General features: G+C 38.9%; 1 protein-coding gene across 2 annotated transcripts; it reads left to right on the top strand.

Annotated features, from left to right (window-relative positions):
- The first annotated feature begins 796 nt into the window (after window positions 1–796).
- Window positions 797–23,767, top strand: tmem38b (transmembrane protein 38B). 2 transcript variants are annotated; one of them, XM_036530192.1, is made up of 7 exons: window positions 1,097–1,153; window positions 6,985–7,005; window positions 10,838–10,994; window positions 16,948–17,132; window positions 17,762–17,849; window positions 21,570–21,687; window positions 23,120–23,767. In XM_036530192.1, the coding sequence occupies exons 3-7, from the start codon at window positions 10,888–10,890 to the stop codon at window positions 23,450–23,452; spliced, it is 831 nt and encodes a 276-aa protein (XP_036386085.1). In that variant the 5' UTR covers window positions 1,097–1,153; window positions 6,985–7,005; window positions 10,838–10,887; the 3' UTR covers window positions 23,453–23,767. The 2 variants fall into 2 exon arrangements, with proteins under 2 accessions (XP_036386083.1, XP_036386085.1); XM_036530190.1 differs by lacking the exon at window positions 6,985–7,005 and having other exon boundaries at window positions 797–1,153.
- Window positions 23,768–27,844: the final 4,077 nt, after the last annotated feature.

Here is a 27,844-nt window from a genome sequence, read left to right as displayed (position 1 = left end):
AAATGTGAAAGATATTGCACGAAGGTATAGCTACAAAATTGCCTTAAAACGTTATGCTTCAGGCGTGGTGCTATACTGGGAAAACGTGTAATGCATGGAGGTAACAGCTAGAAACCAGAAGAGAGCATAATACAAAATATATCAACATATTATGATGCATTCTCAAGTTATGCTCATATCCAGTAGATACGAAATGCACCTGCTTAACGCACACTGCACAGCAAATCCTCTTTGTTGAAACACGTGACCCGCGACGAAAGCCTTGCACAGCAGTTTGTTTATGCGGAAGCTGACGATCCAGAGGGAGCACATGCACAGGATTACTATTTAGAAATTGCGGATCAGTACAATAAATGCAGAAAGGAAAACACACACCTCCTCAAACACAACCTGGAAGTCATATTGGAGCTATATTTGTCTCACGATGATTTGATCTCGATATGTATTTTCAAAGGAAACATTCTCAAATTCAGATGAAAATAAACAATTCCTTTTATTCTCTTGGCATAAGTGAGAAATACATTACGTTTTAATTTTACATCCACACCTTGCTCATTTTAATGACGGAAATGGCTATCTGAATGTTTGACAATTAGAGATTTTAAACATTACACTAGCAATAGTATCACTTTCCCTACACAAAGATACAGAAGTATCTTATCAGTGACAATAATCGCTCTTCAGACATTTTACCCCTTGCCTAAAAGCACTCCAGGTTTAATCTGATTGGCAACCCCACATCTCTGCCCAATGAGCGCTGTGCCTGCAGCGTCCGCCATAGTAGAGGGATCTAACAGTGGCGGATGCAACTGAACATTGGCCAAGCAGGGTGTTGCATTTCCTTTTGGTCGAGATACATAAGCGCTCGCAGCTCGCAGAGCAGCTGGAAGCATCTTGATACCAGATCCAGCTGTGCGCGATTCAGGGTTAAGACACCTAACCCTGGGCTTATGTTTTAACGAGTGCAGTGAAACTCGGCACCCACACAATTTGCTAAAGTAACTTGGCTGGGGTGGTAGCTGTAGAAAAATGGATTTGTTCGTCTTCCTGAATTTAAACGAACTTTCCCTTGCGATGTCCAAGCTCTCCATGTATCCACTATTCGACATGGCGCATTACATTGTGTCTGTAATGGCTCTGAAGGAACAGACAGGTAAGATGTCTATCTATAGCTAACGTTAACTCGTTTTTGAGTTAGCTTGCCGACTATTGTGTGCACACAGCTAACGTTAGTTAGTTCGCTGTTTAGTAATATTGCTGAACATTTCGTTTAGCTAGCTGATCAGTCGCATAGCTTTATGAGACAGCCTATATTCTTTATACAGCACTTTATTTATGATCGTAACGTTAGCTAAACAATGATGCATGATGGACCTGCTTTGATCATGGTTGCACAGGTAAAACGGAATGCTGGGAAAGATTATCTAACATAGCAGCTCCACGTTGCTCGCTCTGAATGAGTCATTTGGAGCTTGTCGAAACATACAATTAGCTAGTTTTTTTCTGGTAAAGCTCAGATTTGTTAGGGAAGCAATCTTCCCTGTCAAAGCAAAGGCAGAGTGGGTGTGCAAAACATGTCGGTGATGCTGATGGGTGGCTAGCTAAACTAGGAAACATCGGACAATTTAGGAAGTTCGCGGATGTTAGATTCTGATGAATGTTAACCAATTCTAACTACTGAACCCACTAACCAGGTAGCAAACCTGCTAGCTTCCAGTGCCGTATTTGAAAACAAGAAAGTTCATATCTGAACCTGGTGTTGCTATAGAGCACAGTCGCGATCATGTAGCTAATAGGATGTAGCGAAGATCTTCCGGTTTTGAAAACTTCACTATTCGGATGTTTTGGGTGCAGTAACTAGTCTCACGCCATTTGTTAGCTGTCAGGTTCAAACTGGAAGCGCTTGCATTAGCTTTCGTTATTGACAGGCCACCAATTTCATGCTTTATGTTGCTGTTTGTTAATCCAGCATAGCCAACTTTCAACCAAAGTTCTACCTTCGTGACAGCAACCTGTTCCAAGAAACCCGTCTGACATGGGTCAATTCCTTGACGTCTGTAAGCGTGTGCAGTTTGCAGTAACGAGATTGTTCAGGCCACAGTCAACACCGTCTAACGTAAAACAGCGAAGAGTTCGACATTTGTTTCAGTGTCTCTTTAAATTGCACTTAAATCAGATCGTTGACAGTTTGGTGGTTAGTATTCTTAATTACAAAGGTAAACGCTTGCAGACTACTGGGATGTACATCTAATATGACTCGACAGAATGTGAAAAAGTAGATGAACCCATTTTGCCTTCATTTCAGGCTGCTGAAATGATCACCATTAAATTAAAACAGCAGCAATTTCATTGGGAGTAGAAAAATCTGATTCCTAAAGCTATTTGCATTCCATGCATATCGCGTCCTTAGGCACAGGGCCAGGAAAACATGGGCCTAGCAACTTTGCCATGGTTATGTGGGAAGTTAGAAAAAGTAGAACCAAAAGTAGCCTTCTTTACGGAAATTAACCGCAGAATTTACCCCTGTGATTTATTGATAGATTAACGATTGGCATCTTCATTGCTTATATGTAGAATCATTTTATCTCATTAATTTCATTTCTTACAATATCCTTTTTGCAGCCCTGTGAAAATCTGTAGACTACATCCGTGCTGCTCTGCTAGGGAAACAACGTAGGAAATATCTGCCATAAAAGTGACTACCGTGTATGGGATTTATATCGGCTAACAATACTGCAATTTAAAGTGCCATGTAATTGCTCTGCAGGATGTAGAGAATATCTGGATAACTTGAGTGTCAGGAGCATTTTTATTTGTGACCCAGTGGTATGTGGTTATCTTTTTGCCAGGAGGAAGCTGTGGGCAGGAAGTGAGATTTATCAATAATTCGGAGTGCTTCATCAGAGCCAATGCTTTTTCCATCACATCTTCAACGTCCAAGTGCACTGGGGAAAGATATGACCCAAATACAGACATAATGCACATTTGAATAGTTAGAACATAAGAATGCGCCATCAGAGTAAGCAGACTTTGTATTCATAAAATAAGAAATTTACATTACATAACCTGTAATGTAAATGCCTTGTATCAGCCAGCTTATTGTTTACAAGTACAGTGCCATTTTATGCTGAAGAAAATAAAAAAAAAAAAATGAAGATAATGTCCGGACCAACATTTTTAATTCATGCGTACTATTTATCATCTGGTATGGTATAAATTTGTCCAGTTCCCTTGAGAATTATAGCTTTGTGAAAACTAATAAACATATTATTTGACAAAAAAGCCTGGAATGAAATGAATCTGTGCCAAGTGCATGATGTTAGCCTATTCTGATAATGGCGGTGGCAACAGGTGCACTTTTTAATGCACTGCTTTGACCTTTTCCCAGCAACCCCTTTTGTTGTGCTGGGTGCTGTGGCATAACGCCAGGCTATTTTAAATTGGAAAGGAATCGCTTGCCTTGTTTGGTTCCTCTGTCTCTCTGGCCTCTCAACCCTATATCCTTTTGTCCCCAGCAGAAGAATTTTGTTATCAGTGCTCAGAGAGTAAGCAAAGAGATTCTCTATTAGCTACCACCCACCCCGAAATTCACTGTCAAAAGCCGCCATGGAGATGATCTGATTTCATGGCCCAACACAGGAGCCTGTTTTACTTTTGTCTATTTAAACTTAGCACTTGCATCTCTCAGACTTTGTATATTTTGAAAGGGGCAATATTTAAGATGTTTTGCTGACATACATTGGATTATGAGATGATACAATTGACAAAGTTATCAAACATTTAAATAGTAGCTTACACATCATCCACATCCATTAAAAATGAGGAGAATAACAGAAGAACATTGTCTGGACTTATTCCGTCTGTTTATAATGCAATTTTCAAAGTTTAGTATTTGGAATATGCTGACAAAACGGTCCTACTCCAATGTGTCAGTGCTACGTTACAGACTATGCACAAATGACCTAGTTTATGCTTGAAATTGGATAATTGAAGCTAAAATTGGAACTCTTAGCATAACACTGTAGTACTCCGGTATTGCTGAAAACAAAGTCTATATCTAATGTTTGTGTGTTTTCTAACAGACATAAGACATGAGAAGCCAAAGTATATGATGAATATTGGCACAACTCACAGTAGAAGTGTTGTTGCGATGGGTTATCACTTATAGTAAGTTGATTTTCATAAATATTTTGAACTTTTTTAAAGTCAGCTGTTTAAAAATAACATTTTTATTGCTCAAAACATGGCTATCATTGCACCACTATGTAAACCTTTCATTCATAGATCCATTGACATTTTTTCCTCTTAAATCAAAACTTCTCATGTTTGCTCAGACTGTAATTCATTTGTACATACACCTTGCCAAATAGTGGTGTAGTGAATTTATTTGACCTGACACATAGATAGCTTCCTAGCTTGCTCTGTTACTATATAAAACGCATGCAGAAATGGAGAAAAATTAAAACAAAATCATTTGAGTATTCCTATCTTGCAGGCAAATGAAAGGTACTGTGTATGCCAGTGTTAATTTGCTAGCTGTATCCTGTGCTGTAGAGGTGCTGTAGGCCTCTCAGGGAACAGCCAAGGAGCTTCTAGCTCCCATGGGAAAACACAGTTGACCACCAACTTGGCTATTATGAAAGCAAACAGCCGATGGGAAAGTATGCTGTTGTAAAACACCTATTTATGGTACTTAGACGGTCTTATCACCCCATAATTTTGTGTGCTTGCTATATATCCTATGGCCTTATGCTGGATTATACTTGGAAGCATGCACTGTAGCTACCTCCTGTCACAACTGATGTTAGCGTGCACCCATAACAGCTGTTTGATTTTCAGTGCTAGAGGTTCCTCTGCCCCATAAACAAGTCATATTAACTGTAAGTGGGTGATATCTTTTTAATGCACCCTGTTACATTAGTTGAAGATTTTTAAATATCATAATGGCACATTATATGTCAGAATTGTAATAAACGATATGACAATTGGAATAAAATTGGAACAGTCCCTCCTGAACATCGTTATCTAAAAATAAGTATACGGTCCCATTGTGCCGTCCTTTCAGGAGCTCTAAATGGCCAAATGAAGTAGTGCTGTAGGGGGTGACCTACTTTGAAAACTTTGTTCAGTCCTGGTAAGATATTTAAGATAAGAAATCCAAGAATGTCTTTTGAACGTGTTGTCCAATTGGAGGCACCATGGCTTGTGTTGTGACAGACCAGGAGCGATGAAATTGGAAGGGTCAGGGTCAGGGTCATGTCTGCCCTATTCACTGCGGGCTCATCCCAGGCATCTCCTGCGTTTGCAAATGTCTCAGGAGGTCATGAGAAGTCAGCACTATGTGCTCTCACACCTGTGTGTGGAATTTAAAACAGGCCTGAAACTATATCAACACAGTAGACTCCTGGTTTTCTTTTGGATGATATTAATGCTGTTTGAGTCATCACTGTCAAGTTAATTTTATCATAAATTATGTGCATGGACAGGTTGCATGTCATGTTGTTGAAATCAGTGCAGGGTCTTTATTTTTGTTGATAAACAAAAGATTGAGAAACTATTGTGTCAATGACAGTATGCAAAATGAAGTTCGAAGTTCGTATAGGAAACTATGCACATAGATTTATGTGCTTTTTTGTAATATGATGGAGAATGTCATAATGAGCATTGTGATGATATTGTGATCTGAAACATAGCAAATGAAAAGCATAGCAAAATGAAAATACTGATACACAGCAATAGTTAAAAGCAGATTAATGCAATCTCAGATCCATTCAAGAAGTAGAACAGAGACTGCAGACAAAACCTATTTGTTGACATTTCATTCAGTTTTAGGATGGATGGTGTTTTGTTTAGTTAGCATAAACTAAATTCATTGTGGCATTGTAGGCCATGGATCATATTACTGTAGAGTGAATTAACAGGAAGCAGTTTAATCCCACTCTTATGATAATGAGCATGCCCTTAAATATGGGAGATTTTGTCTTATAACAGTGTCTAGTAGTACCTGCCTGTAGTTTTAAATCTAGAATTATTATGGTAGTGAAGGTTACATTTGAATTTTCATTCCAGACAGAACTAATTAAAATATATGCATAAGATGCAGGGAGCGAGAAGAATCTATGCAAAGCAACAAGGAAGTGGCATTCAGTAGATGTGGACTTTCCTATACACTGCATATACCCTCTTATCGTACATTTGTGAAACCTGTTCTCTGCCCTTTTCTGTCCCTCATGACAGCAATATAACACTGTAAATCCACTCTGGATAAGGGTGTCTGCAAAATAAATACTGTCATGTAAACTGCCCACCCTGGGTTCTCTTGTCTGAGGCCCTGTTTACTACACTCTTTGAAGGTTAGGATAATGTCCAATTACATTGCAGTGTAACATTTTAATGTCTGGGAACATAGTGAAACAGCCATTTTTGAACCACCCTTTTGTGGTAGCTGGTGTAGGAAATGGAGGATTGAAGTGGAAGCTGCTTGTGGTTGTTATGCAGGTTGCCAACTAAGGAAAGATTGTCTGAGTGTAGTAAATAATTGACTATGTTGACAGTGCCCTAGATTATCTTGCTTGGCTGAGAAGGTTCGCCGCCGTTCGAGACACAAGAACATTGGACAGAGTCAGACTGTTGGAAGTTCAGCGCAGCCACATTCATATCAGGCCACAATGAGAGCCTTTCTCTCTCTATTTAATATGGCCAGTGTTGCCTTTCCTTTGAAAATGAAGACACACGTCTCTTTCCCTGCACATATATGAACTTAATCAGCTTTCAAATAATGCATTCTGTAGGTGGCTAGATCTGTTTTACCAATACTGCTCATATTGTAAGGAATGTGCACATGATCTGTTTATTAAAAAAGATGTGCAGGTGGAAATTTAATTCCACCCTGTAAAATAAACACAATGAATATATTTAGATTATACAAATTCTGTTTTGATTTATACATCTGTAATTAACTGACTGCTTTTGATGGTATTGCAGGTTATGTCATCCAGTAGACAGGTATGTTACTAAACAAACCATAACATCCTCCATCTCTGCTCCTTGGTGTATACCTCCATGATCAGTGTTGACACAAGTCGTTGCTTAAGATGGCTCTGTCTTACCAAGTGCATGCCTATTGTGCGCAGTGTTTTGGTGTTTGAAAGACTGTGATATTGGGAATTTGCAATAGCAAACTTCTATCATCACAGTATATAAACTAATTATTTCTGTGCTCTCACAGCTTTTTAGAAGATTATGTCCTGTAACCTATGTTTAACTGGAATGATTTATGACTGCATGGTAGTGTCCATTAGGAAAGAGATGTAACCATATTAATATCTAACATGGTGATACAGAAACTGCTGCATCATATATCTGTGTCTGTGTCCAGATGGGTACTATTGTGCTAGTAGCCATCTGTAGTGTCCAAAGGCATTTGTTGCCATGGACAGAATTGTCACTTTTCATGAGCCTGTTTTCATTGCCTGTTGTGCAAATGTTGCTTATCACAGAGAAGATTGTAAGTATAACTTCAAGGCTTTCTCCTGCTGTTCATTACATTTTGGTTGAACAACAGCTGAACATCTTATGCTCCTTCTCCTGTTTTACTGAAACTGATTTTTATCACTTATAAAGTAATCTTGCATTTTTCTTTACTACTACATCTCTGACCAAAATTTGTAAGCAATTTGTCTTTTTGGACCTTATCTTAAAATTCCTACTTTTATCATATTAAAATCACTTACTAGACAGAATTAGGCTTAAATGTTGGTTTTTGTTGTTTACTACCAAATTAGAACTTTTTCTTTGTTGTTGTTGTTGTAGTGTTTCAGTTTCCTGATGAAGTTAATGACTCAAAGTATTGTCAGTGTATATTTTCATGTTGGTCAATCTTATTATTTATCTTTTAGGATAAATAATAAAGACTGTAAGAGCCATCACCACAGGGGGTTGTTATTTATATTTATGATTAATTTATTTGATAGATACCCTTATTCAGTGTGATTTACAGAGCGTTATTAAGTAAAAGGGCAGAGCACAGTCCAAAGGTGTCAGAAATCTCTTGAATACAGTTTTCCAAGAACAGCAAATAGCGTATTAATGCACAGTTCCTAAGGTAAGTTAATTTTTTTCCTGTAATACATTGACTCAATGATACATTCCAAACCTGTCTGTTTGGATTGGTCAGTTCCAAGAAGAGCACTGATGTCGGGGTACAGTTTTGGACCTTGGGCAGGTGGTCCCAAAGACCTCAGAAGCACATGGAAATCACAGCTGTTCTGATGGCTCCTCATTCAGTCACCAAGGGAAAATGTGATATTGAGTAGGCCAACAGCAGAGGGGCAGCCAGTTGTAAAGGACTATATGATCTGTACATGGGGTGCTGTGGTTGACAGCATTGTACACGGTAGTCTGGCATGAGGGTTTCTCTCAGTATCCAGCTGAGAAGTGTGGGTATGGGGGCAATAGGGGGTGAGGTGGGGAAGGACAAAGCCAGCCAACTGGCAGACTTCTGGATGTTTAGAGTAGTCAGAATGAGTCATTATTGGCTTGAGCGACAAACACAAATTTTGTATGGAATCTCCATTTTTGATAAGATTATTTTTAGGCTTGCCCTGTTGAATCTTGAACCTATCTGGAACTTTTCAGTCCCCGCTTAAGTATCTGGAATGAGGAACATACCCGTCTGTACCTGCTTTCCATGTGCACTAAATTCCACTCACACAAGATTGAACTTCATCAAATCTGTGTGCATATTGATAGTTTTGATTGGAATTGTGTTGAATATATTAGGGAAATTATAACATAGGGTGGCATGCTGACAGTGACATAGTTGATAAGCTTATTCTATTCTATTCTATTTGGACACTGCTTTTTATGAGAGAATTTAACCATTAACCATTGGACCTCCTCAAACATGAGATGCTTCATCTCATGGGGCTTTTGTCATGTTTATATATGTAATACCATTGCTGTTTATTGTTTTTTTTTAAGCCAAGTGATTTGGCTTGTCACCTATGCTCCATTTCATCATCTCTGACTTGTTTCACATAAGACTTGTGCAAAATTATGTTGTATGAGTTATACCACTTTGAATTTATGTATTTTTAATGTTCATTTATATTATCAATTATTGCTGTGTGATCTAGTCATGTTTTTAGAGAAGACCATATCACGAAAGTCTGTGTTTACATTTATGCAAATAGGGAGACAAAGATGGGCAGTCCAGGTCCAGGTTTTTACAACCTTTTACAACCTCTCTCTTGCCAGCTGAGCTTTTGCATATTTGCATTCAAGCATGCAGTACTCAGAGCCCTGTAGAAGAATCTATGTAATCAGATGCTGGCAAGGAATGTGGAAAGTGCTCATTGGGGCAGTGCTGTCATTATTGGAAACTGGGAACAGGATGAAAACCAGCATGAAAATTGATCTTACTGGCAAATGGGCCCAGCCAGTGCAGTTTGAGCCCTTTCCATGTTGCATCCTCATTGGAACTTAAGTTCTAAATCTGTCCTAATCTCAAGATTACAACTGTAGCATCAGTGTGATTTGGCCAACATTTTGCAACCCTAGTAAGGGAAAAAGGGCAATCCTTTAAGCAAAAAGGGCACCGGAATGTTGTTTGGCTGACTCACTGCTGTATCTCATGCTTTGCTGCTCTCCATCTGCAAACATCTTCAGTAATGCTAAAAATAATTATTCAAAGCTGCAGTCATTCAGGTGGAAAGGAGCAAAGCAAATTTTTGTATTGGAGTTGATGGTGGGAAACTTTCAAATGTGTGTTTTGACATATTTCACTGTCATTATTAATTAAAATGATGTATTTATTATTTTTTAACCTTTTCAATATGTGTTTTACTGTCAGTGACAATCTCTGAAATGTATATCAGTGGAAATGTTGTAAATCACTTGTTTTAGTTCTTTACAGGCATTTTATCATCAGCCCTGTTTCAAATCAGTGTCTTCCATGTTAATATTTAATCAGCCATGTGGATGGTTCTTCCACAGTGTTTCTTTCCCATAATGCAACCTTTTGAAACCTTTGTCACTGTCTTCACTCTGGTTAATTAGTTGATAGATACTATGCAAAAACACACAGCTCCATATGGCTTCCTCCTATTGTAGACAAAAAAATTAATTTCGCTTAGAATGGAACAAGTACTACTTTCTGTACTTATGCTGTGACTTTATGAGGTTTGCAGTGTCAAATCTGAAATATTATCAGTCTGTTTCAGATCCAGAAATGTGTTGAAATGGGCTGTTGGTTTTTCCACAAATAGTTGTGATTGCTCCTTGACAGGCCTGATAATGAACGTTCAATACTTCTAGATTGAATAAATGTACAATAATGCAAATTGAAGGACAGATTTACTCTCCAAGCTCCTAGGAACCTGGAGCAGAAAGGCGATAAATAGTCTGGAGGTAAAACAGCAGAAAGACACAAAATACTGACTTGTGCCTTGAGTACAGTGTGTTTCATTATACTTAAATAAAAGCAATATGCTAGATGTTTCTGCCCCAACCCTAACCATAAGTTATCTGGTTGTTCTTTTCATATTTGAGTATTGATCTAAACATTAGTATGATATTGAATAGGCTCTTCAGAATGAATGGGAGTGTTGGGTATTAAAAGGAACTGCTTGCTACAGACTGTCTGGTTTGATTATTGATTTATGCAGCATCGATCTGAACATCTGAACGATCTGTGTATCACATAGGTTATGGGCTGTGAATGGACTGAGTTTTGTTTAGCTTGTTAAATGAATACATCCAATCTTTTAGCATTGATCTGGGCATTGAGTAGGCCTGCATGTGTCCCATTGGCTTCTGTGGTGATTCTGGGTTACAGGGGCTGTGGAGGTGGCACGGCGGAGTCCTTTCGCCTGCTGGTTCAGCTCCATGCTCTACTGTTTCGGAGGGGCGGTTCTGTCGAGCCTGATGCTGGCCGAGCCCCCCATTGCACCTCTCTCCAATGACTGCAACGTGCTGATGGCCTCCCTAATTTGGTGAGTCATGCAACAGTTTGCATGAAAGACAACTCCAGTTGCCTGTTTTCTTCCTGTTCCTTGTTCAGAACCCAGTCTTATCACATGCAGTTACATAATTTATTCTTAACTCACAAACATATTTCTGACTGATCATTATGTCTTCCCCAAAAGCAGTGCTCCAATGGGGAATCGACCTTTTGGTTACAAGTCCTGTTCCTTACCACTCTGCTACACTAAAGAAGCTTGCTCAGAACAAACATTTTAAAACATGTATTTATGTATGAATTATCAGTGTTCTGGTTTTTCAGTGTTTCTTTTGTTACAAGCAAAATATGTGTTGTGTCATATATACATTTCTTTTAGTTGTATTCAAGCTGTTAAAGCACATTCTCTCCATTTATCCTCTGTACACTTTCTCTAAGATGTTGAAATGTGACACAACTGTAGTCCAAATAAGGCGCACAGACGCCTCAACCTATAAGGGTCACAGTCTGTGTTTACTGAAACATCTTCTTTCCTGCAAGAAGAATGTAAACATGAGAGGAAAAGAATTCAGAGTAAAACCAACCACAAACTCCAGGCAATATTAGGAAGAAGAAGGAATATTGAAGGATCATCAAATCTATTAAATTAATAGTGTAAATTCTTTTAGCTGGTGGAGAATAATGGCACTGCAGTTGCAAGCCTGTTCATTGCCAATCCTGCAACTTTGTGTAGTAGTGCCCTCTATTGGGGTAAAGGAGCATCACCCTTTTTCACTGCACAGTGATCCTTTCATACCGGTTCATACCAATTTGGAAAAAAATGGGGAAAAATAGAAAAACGTTCTGTTTTCTAGTTTCTGTTCTTTTCTTCGTTCATATTACTGCATGGCTGTTTTATTTTTCATGTTCAACCAATGGTGATAGGTTGTGCATATGCTGTCGTGTTACATACTGTTGATTGTCTTCCTAGAAATCATTTGGGGACTTGAAAGAGAATAGGATAATGCATGGAAGTGCATGGAAAAAAAATAATGTCATGACAATGAAATATGTGATTGTAGTTATGGTTTCTGTCATTATTATTCATATTATTCATTATTCATGGCTTTTTCCAGTGCTGCTGTGTTTCTCAAAATGTAATAACTAACTAACTAACTGGCCACTTGAAATAACCATATTTTTGTACATTTAGTGGTATTTTGTCTTCCAGAAATTGCTGATATGATACAATGGAACAATGATCAATGCATGCCCTATTGTGAAAGCCACAGAACAGGCATCTGAAGTTAGCCAGTCCAAAATGTTATAGTTGCTTGTTTGCCAAAAATAAAATGATACAGAGATCTCAATCAGGACGTCTTTAAATTAGGAAAAGATGAATTATTTTATTGACAACATGAAAATAAAGTGACCTTTAGCTTCACCCCCATGGCACCCCTGCTGTGAGAATTATTCTCCATACCTAGAAAAGCCTGCCAGACAGCAAGCTGTGGGCAGGGACAGAGAAGGGAATATCAGGGGCAGTCAAAGCCAGGAGAGCAGGTGGAGGCTGTGGAGGAGGTGACAAATGACAACTCGGCGAGAGCAGCAAGTGCAGGCCAAGAAACGCAGGCCAGAACCACCAGAACCATCACTGCGCTCCATGAATCAAAGATCGTCGAACATATGCCCCCCTTCCCATGTCAAACCCAAATATCAAACATCAAGCTGACTTAGACGTGGTAACTTTCTCCTGAGTTTGAAATGCTATATTTCTAATATTTAGATTTCAAAATCTCAAGGAGTGCTGACAGTGGCATACAGTCAATTTCACTGCATGCAGAACATAATAATGAACAGTTGTATTACTTTTGTTAAGTTATTTCAAGTTCATGGTAAGTTATGTCTAAGTTATTTCATATAACAGGTCAATACCAGTACTTTTTGCCATGGAGTTATGTAGGGAAAGATGTGAAATGTGTTTAATATTTTTGACTAAATAAATTATCCTTTTGAGAAAATATCCTGTTATTTTAAAATACAGGTCTACCTTAATTGAAGCAACTTATTATTAGAAAGATGTGTGTGTGCGTGTTTCTGTGCCCATGCATATACTGAAAAACTTCCAGTAAACACCGAGGCGTTTATTTGCTTTAATTACTTAACTTTACCGGCATTTATTGAAGACTTGGCGATAATAAGAGACCTGCGTTTATTTCACCTAAAGCCCCCAGGCTTCTGCAAGTTATTGGTAGCTGAATTGACCAGGAAAATTCACCATGTTTTTTTTCCCCCCAAGTAGCCTACTTAACAAACATTATACAATGCCCTTTGGTAGCAACTCAAACAGGAATTGTTAATAAAGTTAAACATTGTCATTGCATGATGATGGGAGAGCACAGTCTGTAAGAATAGCAGTATCACTGTGAATTTAGGCTACCATGATCCAAAAGACAGCTTGTTTTGTTCATTGTTTAATCTAATTTTTGAACAGATGAACACGCATGAGGCAAATTGAATTCACTAAAACAACCTCATTTCACTTAAACAGCCTAATGTAAACAACTATTTGTTTGTGTTATTTCGTTTTTTTAGCCACAAAAAATAAATAGGACTACTGTAAGCATTTTAACCCACTGCTCTTTTGTTTTATAGTCATGAAAAATAAATATATTATTCCCTGGCGTTTATTTGGGGCGGGCGTTTATTTCACTGAAAGGGTCGCGCATACTGGCGATTTTAAGAGACCTGCGTTTATTGGGGGCTATTATTGGAAGTTTTGCGGTATACACTATATGGCCAAAAGTATGGGGACACCTGACCATCATGACCATCTCCTATGTGAGCTTATTAGACATTCCATTCCAAAACCATGGGCATTAATATATAGTTACCCCTCCTTTGCAGCTATAACAGCCTCCATTCTTCTGGGAAGGCTTTCCACAAGATTTTGGAGTGTGTCTGTGGGAATTTGTGCCCATTCATCCAAAAGAGCATTTGTGAGGTCAGGCGCTGATGTTGGACGAGAAGGCCTGGCTCGCAATCGGCTTTCTAATTCTTCCCAAAGGTGTTCAGTGTGGTTGAGGTTAGGGCTCTGTGTAGGCCACTGGAGTTCCTCCTCACCAAACTCGTCAAACCATGTCTTTATGGATGTTGCTTTGTGCACAGGGGCACAGTCATGCTGGAACAGGAAAGGGCCTTCCCGAAACTGTTGCCACAAAGTACAGCATATAATTGTCTAAAATGTCTTTGTATGCTGTAGCATTAAGATTGCCCTTCACTGGAGATAAGGGGCCTAGCCCAAACCCTGAAAAACAGATGTGGCCAAATACTTTTGTCCATATAGTGTACATACTGGCTGTTTTAAATTAGTGTGGTATATTTGTTCACTCATATTCATTAGCCAGGCCCCGATTGGCTGACAGTAGTGGCACTGTGCATTCCGGTAGGTAGCGCTCTCCTGGCATCCGCCAAACCCAGATTCATCCATCAGACTGCCAGATAGTGAAGCGTGATTCATCACTCCAGAGAACGTGTTTCCACTGCTCCAGAGTCCAGTGGTGGCGTGCTTTGCACCACTCCAGCCATCGCTTGGCATTGCGCATAGTGATGTAGGGCTTGTGTGCAGCTGCTCGGCCATGGAAACTCATTTCATGAAGCTCCCGACGCACAGTTCTTGTGCTGATGTTGCAGCCAGAGACAGTTTGGAACTCTGTAGCGAGTGATTCAACAGAGGATAGGCGGTTTTTACGTGCTACACGCTTCAGCACTCAGCGGCCCTGCTCTGTAAGTTTGCGTGGTCTACCGCTTCGTGGCTGAGCTGTTGTTGCTCCTAGACACTTCCACTTGACAATAATAGCACTTACAGTTGACCGGGGCAGATCCAGCAGGGCAGAAATTTCGCGAATTGACTTGTGGCAAAGATGGCATCCTATGACAGTGCCACATGTAAAGTCACTGAGCTCTCCAGTATGACCCATTGTACTTCCAAGGTTTGTACGTGGAGATTGCATGGCTATGTGCTTGATTTTATGGACCTGTTAACAATCGGTATGGCTGAAACACCTGAACTCAATAATTAGGAGGGGTGTCCACATACTTTTGGCCATATAGTGTATGTCAGGAATATCATACCAAGTTGTGGGAAATAATGTCCAGTAGCCATTCAGCACTCCATATTTTGTGGAACAGAACTGTGCAGTGAAAGATCTCATTATAATGAATACTTTTGACATCATTTTAATAAATTTTATTAAGTTTTCTAAGTTTATAGAACTGGAAAAACTTGTCAATGTTGTGAAAATTCAGGTTTTCTTTTGTGGCAGAAATTTCCTTCTGTGCAATTGCTTGACCTCTCCTTCATTCTGAATGACTGCTAACTATTTAAGGAGAAGTTCATTTTGAAAGGTCCTCTGGACTCCCCGTCAGCTGAAACAGAGAAATAACATTAAAATGAAGAAATGTCAAATTAAAAAGCCTTCTGTAAAGTATATTTAAAAAATCTTTTAGAAAAAAACAAACAAAAATCAAGTTTCTTGTCTTGTCCTGTATTGAATTTCTTTATAAACAATCTTGATTGCCAATCAGCTAGTTTGTTTCCCCATTGACATATTGTCATTTAGAATCATTTTAGCTTCATTGTTATTTTAGATTCCTTTTCCTCATTTACTATTTGTCATTTCACATACATTGTTTTATTTTGTCATAAATGGCCCTCGATAGATTTTTCTTATGTTTAGCCAATGGGAATAATGCACGCGTGTGTGCACATTTGTGCACATTTGTGCGCATGTGTGCGTGTGTGTGCAGCCTAGTTAAGGCCGTAACAAATATGAAAGTATAAGATCTGAAAGGGCATAGAACAATGTAAAGATTTTGTGGCAGTTGTCAGATAAACATGGTTACTGTTTTTGCTCTGGCCTCAGATCCTTATTTGAAAACAGCACTGTCATTACAGATGGTAAGCGACTCAGCAGACAAGTTGGGTAAAGTTAGATGTGGAAACTTTTTAAATAAGCCCTGTGTTTCTGGTGTAAGAGCACCAGAAGAGTCTCCACTTTAATGGTTATTGCCGGAATAGCAGGCTGAATGGGAAAACACAGACACAGCCAAACAACAAATCCCTGAGAACTTCCATAATGGGACGTGACTGAAATAACAACACAGGCACATCAGACTTTGCCTTTATGTTTTTTCAGTGTCTGGAGCAATAGAAAAAAAATCAATTTCACATTTATTTATTATCTTTACCCGGTATAGTGAAATTGTTTTTCAGTCCACACACACACACACACACAGACACACAGTGCACTGGGTAATTTAAAACAAACATCATAGACTGTGATGAAAGGTAAAATGGCCAATCAGAGTGGTTGGTCTTCGTCTTTGCTGTAGCTTGAACATATGATTAAAGTATCTGGCTGTAGGGCTGCAATGCACACATTGAGTATTGCAAGGACTGCAAAATATGGTAGTCATTACACACACACACACACACACACACACATTGCAATACTGAAATAGTAGAACCTATATATATATATATATATATATATATATATATATGTATATGTATACAAACTATATATATATTCTACTATTTCAGTATTGCACTGAAGTCTGATCTTATATAAAGTGTTTATGTCATCATTGTACAACTGTGAAATGACATGTTGTCACTATCTTTCACACTCTAACTTTGAATATTTTGTTCCACCAGTCAACCCAATGTGCTTTATTTACTGTGAGCATGCCTTCAATAAAATATTTCTGTGTGGTCCCTATTTGCACAAAATGTTGCTTCCATCAGCTCTTTGGAAATGCACAGGTTTTGAACAAAGAGATTATTTTGTTAAATAGCACCACCTGCTGAGAGTGTACTGAACAACTCCAGCACAGAAAGCAAGTGTATCTATCCTATGTTAAGTCTAGATGTAGAAGAACACCTGAAATGGATGAACTGACAAATGGATGAGAGAGGTTTTCTCTCCCCTCCCCATGTTTCCCAGGTACTTGGTGTTCTACAGCCCCCAGGACGTGGTGTACAAGTGTGCTACCATCCTGCCTATCCGGGTAGTTCTGTCTGGGATGAAGGAGGTGACCCGCACATGGAAGGTTCTTGGAGGGGTGGCGCAGGCCCGGAAGCATTATCAGGAGGGATTGCTGGTGATGATCGCTGTGGGCTGGGCCAAAGGTATCTCTGCTTCCACTTATTAACCACGCTCTTGCAGTTGCACATGATTTCTATCCGTCCCTCATTTTTGTAAGTGTTTTGTTCCAGACTTTGTGCATGGGTGGTTTTAACATGAATAAAATATTCTGCATCTTTGTGGTGGTGAGGGATAATCATGTTATGTCTAGAATTCATGTCTTATGTTAACAATGGTTATTTTTTTCCTATTTTAACACTTTTTTAACTTTGTCCAAGACGGGCTCCTAAGCAGATATCTGAAATAATAAACATCTTGGTGGACAATCTGATAGTCCTAACATTTGTTGATCAATATATATAATTATCATCATCACAACCATCCTACTGCATCTTCTCTGACAGCCCCCCTCAAACACTCACCCCCACATCCCATCCATGTGTTAAAAGCTTATGGAGACCCAGATGGCGAGAAGGTACCAATTTGGATCTGTATTGATAATTGCCCTCAATTATGTGCCTTGACTTTAGTTAAAAACACATGTTGGCCACCAACAAACAGCTAAAAAACATAAAAGAAGCAGCGAATAGTGCACACTCAGCAAGACGCTTGGCTTCTAGAGATTGGGTGGGGAGGGGAAGGGGTCCTCAGATGTCCTTTCTCTCCACCACAGGTGCAGGGGGTGGGCTGATAAGTAACTTTGAGCAGCTGGTTCGAGGAATATGGAGACCAGAGACCAATGAGCTTCTGAAGATGTCATAGTAAGTTGCCCTGCTGCTGTCAGTCCTGGTTAAAAAAGCATAGATCTCAATGTGCAGAATACTCAATACGTTCCCTCCCGCAGTGGTGTAGTGTGCTGCCTTTGCTTAGAATCTGGACTACTGACTGACAAGTCATCTGCTGTCTGTCTTTTTATGGGCTTTGGGGCTGTGTTTGTCAGACAGATAAGAGAAAGCATAATTTCAGAGAAAGCCCACAGCATCTAAGAATGCAGGTAATATAATAGCTTTTGTATTGATTTTTTTTCCACCGCCACTGACATTTTCACGTTTTTTTTTGTTGCTGATTAAAAAGAAGCCAGTGCTGTCTGAGAATGCTGCTTCATTCCTGTGATCCCTCTACAGTGAAGAGCCCGCTCTTGGTCCAACCTATTTCATTCTCAATATTAAAACACCTTCAAAGCAAAGTATAATTTTAGGCCATTTAATTGGTTTCCTCTCCTCAGTATTGTAGAAATTCTACAACTATGACTGCAGACTAGGAAAATGACTAAAATAAATGAGCCTAGTTAAAATGCATATTCTAATCACTCTAATTAGAAAAAATATTTAAACAGATTTAAAAGTATTGTTTCTTTACAGGCTTTAACAAGAGTGACGAAATAAAGCATAATAGTAGTGTACCATGCCTACTACGTCACATTGCTTTTATGTTTAGTCTTTTAGCAGACACTTATCCAGACCAGCGTATTATGTCTTACATCATATATTACATTACGTATATGACATGATATTCTGCTTAGTGCAATAAGAGGTGCAAGAGGAAGTGTGAGGGTATAACGAATATATTTGAGGGTATTTTATTAATGTTTGTACTTTGGGGTTAGTTGAGCCAAAATGCAGTTTGAACAGATGAGTTTTCAATCTGCGGTGGAAGGTGGTCTTGGTGACTTGATAGTTGGTGGGAAGTAGTGCTGACCGATAAATCGCATTTTCATCGTCATCGCGATATGAACATACGCAATAAACAAAACACATTGCAAAAGACTGCCTGAAACGCGATGAATAAGAAAAATCATTTTATTTACACGCGCCATGCATTCACACTCAGCATGCAAACATTTGACCTATCACAGGGCCGCCCAATTTCGCTCCCTTTGTTTTGGCCCGCCATGAGCTATGCGCTCCCACCGCCACGTTCTTCCAGGTAAGATGACGTGCCCTTTAATACTGATGTTCCACCAATGAGTGGAAAGGGGCAGGGCCATAGCGAGCGCTGGTTGAATAAGAAATAAAATGCATTAAAGAAGCGTGTCTTTGTGATAAACAACAGTCTGCCTTTTCGACAGGGTTGCCAGTCTGATTTCAAGTGACATCACATAAAAAGCTGAAATCGATTTACACGCTATCAAAACAGATTCCCGACAAGGTTCACTTTGGAAAAAGCACTAAAACACCACTCTGCCAAGTGTTTACTTACAATAAACTGCTAACCGTGGAAACAAACTGTGGCTAATTCTGCGCAGGAATGAGTGTTGAAATTGATGGCTAAAATGCATGTTTTATTTTAAGTTGACATGATCTCAGTAAGGAAACCAAAGTATTGGTATTTCAGTCACACAAGTCAGTCCGAAATCACTACCAATTAAGAAAAATAATTATGCCAAACCTGACAGCTCGTGTTAGCGGATTCTGTTGTATTTCCGACCAATGATCTGTTGTTGGTGTTATTAGTTAGCCAACGTTACTAAAAAACAAAATTGAAATTGAATTGAAATGAGAAGCTAATTTTAGTTTTGATATTGTGGCCCATTAGCTACCATATGGGGGCATTTTGTGATGATGTGTAACTCAAACGTTGCTCAATGTAAATTTAAGATCTGATATTGATTTGTAATTCAGTTTTGTCACTATGATTTTTAACTTTATATTTTTGTCAGTTTTGCAAGTTGAAGTCAAATGTCCACTCTTGATTACAAAGGTGGACAATACAGCTGTTTTCAACTTAATTTTCTAAAGCACCTTGAGCATGCACTTTCTGTCAGAAAGGTGTCTTACCTTTTAAATATGTTTATGCTCCCAAAAAGAAGTATATGGATGTTTTATGTTTTTGACAGTCATCATGCAAATTAATAAAATTACTGTTAAGCAGATTAAAGAGTAATATTATAATAATTTTATTATTTTGAAATTTTATTGTAGATTTAGAATGTTAATTTTCTATAAAATATAACACATTTTTAATGTAATGTAATTTCACATAACATCAACATTTATTTTTGGCCTGCAGCCCTCCATCCAGATTAATTTTTGGCCCTTCATCGGAAAGAATTTGGGCACCTCTGGTTTAGAAGAAAATATTTTAAAGGGAGCAGGGGAAATTAAACTTCGATTTCTTATAGTTATAATGTCTTATTTAAATTAATGTTCTGTTTAATTGGTTGGGTATTCATGTGCAATTTATTCAATAAAAGCATGTTTGAAATAATTTATTTCATTTTTTCATTCAATGGGCATAGGCTATTCAATGTTTGGGGTCTATGTACTTAGCAGTGTACCTATTAAAGCAGAAAGACATAGGAACTGTATAGCTAATATGCACACTTCAATATGTGTTTATTTATCGCAAGTCATATCGTCATCACAGTGCTGAACAATGTTATCGCACATCGCAGATTTTCCTCATATCGTGCAGACCTAGTGGGAAGCTCATTTCAGATATGGAGTGGAAATTGGGGAGCGGGGGGTGTACACATTAAGATGACATAGTAAGTTGACATGATGGAGAAGATGGGGGAACAATAAGGTGACCAGAGGATGCAGAGAAGAGTGTATGGCGTGATAATGGATTGAAGCTAAGAGGGTACAGTTTCTTGTGCTGCTGGGACTAGAGATTTGTATTCTATTCTGACCATAACTGGTAACCAGTAGAGAAAGCTGAGGAGAGGCATGACATGTGATTATTTTAGCTGGTTATAGGCAAGACAAGCAGCTGCATTCTTTGTGAGCCGCAGGGGCCTGATTGCACATTTAGGGAGGCTGGCAAGGAGAGAGTTGCAGCAGTTCGGTCGGGACAGCATAACTGCCTGGACAATAAGCTGGGCAGCATATGTAGTGAGAATTGGTTGAATTTTAAACCATAGAGGACAAATTGACAGCTCCATGGTAACTGATGCTATATTTTCAGTAAAGGACAGCTTGTTATCCAGAACTACACCAAGATTCTTGGCAGTGTTGGATGCAGACAGCATTGTGTTATCAAGGCTAATAGTGAGATCCTTGCGGGGGCAATAGACAGAGTAGTTCGGTTTTGGCAAGGTAGACTTTGAGATGCGGAATGTTCATCCAGCTTGAAATGTCACCGAGGCAAGCACTGACTCTGTGACATTCCCAAATATTATTTATTTATGTACCTGCCGACCATTCTTTAATTGACCTTTCCACAGGTCACGAAGGTCAAACAGTAAATTTAGTTTTCACTCACATCACCAATTCACATTTCAGAATTTAACACTCCTACCTAAAGGAAAAGCTATGGGCACACAGGATGCAATTTGAAAGGTGTAGCACTGAAGGAAAACACTGCACAGGTCTTAACTCTGGACTACCATTCCATCCAAATGGAGCTTTTTTTTTGAACTTATAAGGTTTTTGGTTCTTTACTGCATAGGTTGAGAAACTAGTAACAGAATGAGCAATGTGCTTGTGGCTCATGATGCGTAAAAGGCTCATATCTCCATTAACCTCTTGTCATTCCTGCAGCCCCACGAAGGTAACCCTGATGGGAGCAGTCCTCTTTTCTCTGCAGCAGAGTCAGTACCTCCCCCTCCAGAAGCACCACCTCATGTTCGTCTACACTGTGTTTCTGGTTGTCAACAAGGTGAGTCACACGTGCCTTTCGGCACTATCCTACAGCCACACTACACACCGTGAATTACTAGGCCTACATTAGATGGAATAAAGTATGACAAAAATTCTGTACATATTTCCTGCGTGGGGTTACTTCTGTGTGGATGTGCTGTGTTATATATTATTCAGTTATGTTAGTCTGCAGGGGAAACAGTCTGTTAAAAGCAAGAAATTTACAGCTTGAGCTATAGACGATGAAATAATGTAAAATACTACTGCAGCATTGCACTTCATCACACACAAGTGTATATTTCCACCCAGCAGATACTCATTCAGTCATTGTCACATAGCAGTCTCTGTTGGTACTGATTGTGATCAGGTAGAGTGCACTTAGGGTGAAAAGTAAATAAACTTGGCTTCCTGCACAGCATCTATAGATTAATAGGCATAGTGTTATTTGTTTAAGATGATAAGGCCTAGATTAAAAAGTGCACTCACAAAAATGAGATTTTACTGAACTTTTTGCTTAAACTTATGCTTTACCATGTGCAGTATTTTATGGGATAGGGCTGTGTACACATGCAGCTTAAAATATAGTCCTTCTTCCTTGCTTGTTTGGTATTTCTTAATGTTTCAGCATGGAATCCAGGTTCAACTCCTGGCTTGTATTTGTGTTTGATAGGTATTCCCATTCCTGTTTTTTTTTTTCATTACAGCGTTCTTTGATTTCTTGAAAAAGGCTTCACTTAATCATAGGCACTTTCATCACAAGTTCCCAAACTTTAGAAGTCTTTCTTTCTTTAATCCTGGTATTAGTCTAACATTTATCTCTTATTTCCAAAGTAGTGTTCTGCATTCCTAACACTACATCATGGAATGTCTCCCCGAGAAAATTTATTGCATCTTTCTATCGTTTCCTACTTCTTATCTCTTAGCTGTGAACTGTTAAATCTTACTCATTAAAATATCTAATAATGACGTGAATGGACTTTCCCTGGACCTCACCTGTGTAGACTCAAATCAACCCACTTTTTTCTATTTATTTGCTGTTTTGCATGCAGCTCTTAGGTACTGTTCTGTAGTGTTATGCAATTACAGGCCATAAAAGATTATTTATTATTTAGAATGAAATGTAGCAGTCCTGTAAAATGAAAGGGTACTGAACACTGAATACATGAATACACTGTCATTGAACTTAACAAAAAAAAAGCAAGATAAGTTTTTCAAATTCAATGCTGATTATATAACGATTTATCTTTTTATTTTTCAATGCTTAATCACATTTACTTGACTGATGCCACACGACCGGTGCAGCTGAAGGTGGGAGCATTTACCGTCTGTCCCCGTTGGTCGTGCGAGCTGCTCAGCTGATTCTCTCTGTTACCCACCAGGGATCATCTGCAGTGTTGCGTGAGAGTGAGACCCCTTTGTCCCCTCCCCTTCCCTCCCCCCTCCCCCTGCAGGCGAGGATGATGCTGTCTGGCTCCTCCTCCTGGCCGTTCTCCCCTGTGGAAGGGGCCGTGTACCGCGTGCTCTTCGCGGCTCAGTCGACAGATTGGACCTCCGCAGCCAAGGCCAAGGCTCCTGTCAGGACTCCCGCGTCAGATACCTGCGCCGCTGCCAAGACGGACGTCAACGCCACCTCAGACAGCCAAAACGGCTCAGCGGTCTCCGACACAGACGGGAACGTATTGCGAGCTCCGGGAGCCAGTGGAGAAGGTTCTCCAAAGTCAGCGCTGAGGAACAAGGACCACACAGGGGACAGAGATGCAGGAGGCAACAAGAAAACTGATTAACTTCACTGTTTTTTTTTGTAGCAATGTCACTTTACATAGAGCATGTGGAAGACTATGAGATGATATGATATATATAATATATGTGATACATAATATATTTTCATATTTATAAATGAAACAAGGGTGATGGTGATTTTCTGATTATGCCTTTATGCATTGGTTTTTTAAGGGTTTTGATGAAAATACTGTTTCAGTCAGTGCCTGTGAATGGCTTGGGCTCTTTTCTATTTATTATGTATAATTGCTTATGATTTGACATGAAAGACCTTGCATTATTGAAACATTTATACATTATACTATTTATACACAATGAAATGGCACCTAAATGAAAAAATGAAATTGAATGTTATATACTTTGCTGTATTTTTTGTAGTGAATGCTAATGAAAAAATAAATTGTTTTCACTTGCACTTGAAGTTGGCTATACTGGACTTTATGTCTGGTTTTTATTATCTGGCTACTGGATATTGTTTTGTCCATGGGTATAAGATATTGTCCATAGTCTATTCAGATAGACTAAGGCCAATGGCCTTAATATATGCTTCTTGTGAAGCAGAGAAACACGTTTTGGTATTTGTTGCAGTGGATCTGTACATTTGAGGTCTCTTTATCTTTCACACCCAGCGGGTAGCTCAGAAATATTTAGCACTAAGCAGTTACTGAAAATATTTACATTAACCTCAATTAAAATTTTTTGATGTTGACGACATATTTTCAAGTCAGCATCATAAAATGTTCACATGAGTTTTACAGCTGCCATTAGGCTAATGTGCACATTTGCCATGAGTTTATGCTGACTAAAATGGAAAGACTTTTACCTAAAGCCAAAGCCAAGTGAACAGTAAAAAGCCCTACATTAGTACCAGATCTCAAGCCTTAAAATATATAAAACTCATAGTTATTACAAGCCCATCACAATCATTTCAGGTCTGCAGACTATCTGCAGATTGCAGAATTCTGCAATTCCCTCCTGACAAAAGAGATTTCCCAGCTGGAACATATTTGTGTAATCTGTACTAATTGCTCACATGGTCTCATCGCCAACAGAACATAACAGCAAAGCCAGGCTGGTGCTGTGGAATATTTCAGCTGGAGCGGTGCAGTTCAAAGCTTGCCAGCATTTTGAGATTGTTCTCACCAAACCTAGAACAATAGAACATTCTGTAACAGGTTTCTTCTCTGTGTGTTCAGGTCTTTGCTTAGTGCTAGTGCTCAGTTGCTAGTGTGGTACAACAGTTTGGCATGGTTAGGAATGCACGTTTGAATCCTGGCTGGAACACTAGTTTTACCTCTGAGCAAGGTACTACTGCATTTGGTATGAACAGCTGTTGTCAATATACAGCTGCACAAATGAATAATGTGTTCACTGTAGGCTATACAATGGATGTAATATTTAGGCTTGGGCAACTTATGTTTTTCGGTAGGAAAAGAGGGCCCAATTAATAATGCACAGTTCATCATTTCTGATTTCTGGTTGCATTATTATTATGGAAGCTATGTCTCCTTTTGCATGATTTTGGATTTGCAATACTGAAGCAGAAGAGTGACACAAAATTCTCTGTATAAGATTTTTTTTAAGGTCTCATCAGTAAAACCAACTCATTTTAACACCTTTTTTGTATGATTGACTGAATAAAGTTTTTGACTAATCTTTTTATTTTATGTCCTTGAAAAATGAAAAATCTCCTCACACAAAACAAGATAATTTTACTCTTCTTTCTCACTTGTGACTTTGTCAGTCTGGGAAAGCAGCTCTGCTCTCATTGCACATTCATTCTGAGGTCAGTAATGTCAGTATTTATGGCTTTGCCTGTGTATTACACAGTCTGGTGTTGATTATCCTTAGTTATAAAGGGATTTCAGGGATAATATAAAAACCTGGGTAATTCTCAATATATCAGCAGGAAACAAGTAACTAATCAGTTATACTTGGAGACGATATCCATGAGAAATAAATCATAGCTATTTTTAAGTCATTTTCATCATTTGCAACTATTTTTCAATATGGACCTCTCAAATCTCACTAACCATGGTTCTTTTCCCAATGGTTCTATTCTCCTCAGTTTTCATAAATTGATTGCAAGCTTTCAGTTTTAATACACAGAGTGGAATGGTTGCATTTACAGACATCAGACAAAGCTGGTAAAAGCTAGACATGAACTCACATCTTTCAAAGTTCCTGTGTCAAACATCCACAGATTTTGTGATGCCATAAATGTTAATTTCATGAGCCCCTTCTCTGTTCTGTCCTCATTGATGTTAAATCATTTCACTCTCTTTCATTTGATAGATATGAGTCTGATGCTAACAGCTACACCACGTAAGAATCTTGTGGGAGATGTGTATTTTATATTCTTTATGTGTAGTTGACTTTTGAATACCTCTATTATTGTTTTATGATGCACTTAAACCATCAAAACAGTTTTATGTGGGCTCTCAGTTTAATTGTCTGGGGTCATCTCATGTCATTAGTATGCCCCCTTTAAGGGTTTAATGTAATTAAGAGTCTAATGTAAGTGTTGTATAATTATATACAATCATTTGTGTGCCTTTCTACCATACCACTGACTTAGTCTAATAACTTGCTAAGGACTTTATTCTGGCTAAATACCCCCCAGTAGATCTTCTCACCTTTATTCTAATTAACTTAGTTTGCTGGAAATTTATATGCACTGTCTGAAGACTTCTGGGAGTATGTTGCCAGACCTGAGGAAAATAACAATTCAACACCCTTCTTTGCATAAACTAAATAAGAGGTAATGTAAAACTTTATCAGTTTTGCTGCAGGCCCGGTTCAAAACTGAAGACTTCAATTACAACAGAAGAAGAAATGTTCACAGAGCACTGAAAGTTCACCGCTTTACCGCTGAGAAAATACAAAACCCTGGGAATAGAAATTAAGAATTCATGCAGTTTTCAAAGACCTCCAGAATACATCTCTTTAAGGGGCTGATGTGCACTTGCTGGTAAAACAGCACTCGTCCGTACAGCGCAATTAGGAATTTCCTCCTTACATGGACTGTGGCTGACTCTCAACTTGAACTCGGAGTCATGAGAAGTTAAAAGTACATTATACAGAAATGATGCAAGAACTTGAATTCTCCAGACTGATGCAAGTGGATGACAGCTCCCCATGAGCTTGCCAACAATTTATTTAATGAGGTCTAACACAACCGTGGCCACACATGGAAGCTTTGAGCAAAGGTCACACAATAAACCACGGACATGTCATTTCATATATTACTGCTGACAGGTTTTGCTCTGTGAAAAACGCAGGAAAAAGTATGAAAATGGCAACAAATGGATTCTGCACTTATGAATGCTACGGTGTATCTTTAACACTAATGAAGAGATGAGATGACCATTGAAAACCGATGACATGTAGCTACATGATAATGATGATAACAACATCAATAAAAATATTGATAGTTGTGATAGTACCACAATTTCTTTTTTTTTTCTTTTTTCCCCTTTTACGCAGCCCTGTGTTGTCACCACAACAACCTCTGGATTTCAGCAGGAGTGTTGAGGTGAGACAAATGCAATCCTCTGATACAACCAATGGCTATTTTTCACAGTACAAGTTACACAGCACACTACAGCAGAGTGGGCACTCATTGGAGGATAGACACTGCTTGCTGACGTCGTCCAAGCAATTCACAGGTGCCTGCTGAAATGCAGTGTCCCTGAGAGCAGAGATGAATAAACCCTAGCTGACATACCCACCCCTATCCCCAGCAGAACAAAGCTAATTTGTGCCATTGCTGTGGGCTCCTAGTCAGTTGTTGACAGGGCTGGGATTGAACCCAGGCCGTAGAGCTCAAATTGAGTGCCTTAACCCCGAGCTACTCAGGAGCCAACTACTATTATGAGTTGTATAATAGCACTATGTGCTTAAGTATGTGCTTAAACAAAATGGATACTAAAGCTAAAGCTTTGAAATTAGTTAATGGTCCTGCCACTTGCATAATCATAAAGAAATGCTTAGTAAAAGCTCTAATTAGTAAATTGCTCTAATTGGCATTTCTCTTGACCACTTCAAATTATTAAGAAACCTTTTTCTGGTGTGGTTGTGAAAGTGTTTTTTCTGCCCTATGCATTTGTGAGAGTTGTGTGCAAATGGAAACATCCCAATTCCCCATTGCACAAAGCCACAAAAAAACACTCCTTCTTCCAGTCAGTCCATTTTTGGCTATGTTGGGTATCACATCAATAAATAAACCCACAGGGGTCAGTCCTAACCCAGGGTGTCACTTGGGGTAATGTAAACTATGACCATCTAGAGTGGGAAGTCCACATTGACATTAAATACAGACTACATGAAATAAACATAGGTAAGGGAAAAAAAAACATTTACGTTCTCTTGGAATTTGAATGTTTTTTTTCAGAAAT

The sequence above is a fragment of the Megalops cyprinoides genome, chromosome 5 (genome assembly GCF_013368585.1).
Source record: "Megalops cyprinoides isolate fMegCyp1 chromosome 5, fMegCyp1.pri, whole genome shotgun sequence".
In the NCBI taxonomy this organism is placed as follows: Eukaryota; Metazoa; Chordata; class Actinopteri; order Elopiformes; family Megalopidae; genus Megalops; species Megalops cyprinoides.
The sequence above is the reverse complement of the archived record's forward strand: the minus strand, read 5'-3'. Positions and strand labels throughout refer to the sequence as shown.

Bases quoted from the DNA above. Each gene is read 5' to 3' on its own strand.
- tmem38b (XM_036530190.1), top strand. From the start codon at position 1,030: ATGGATTTGTTCGTCTTCCTGAATTTAAACGAACTTTCCCTTGCGATG. The intron at 17,850-21,569 runs GTAAGTTGCCCT...TCATTCCTGCAG, and splicing joins GAGCTTCTGAAGATGTCATA to CCCCACGAAGGTAACCCTGA. The intron at 21,688-23,119 runs GTGAGTCACACG...CTCCCCCTGCAG, and splicing joins TGTTTCTGGTTGTCAACAAG to GCGAGGATGATGCTGTCTGG.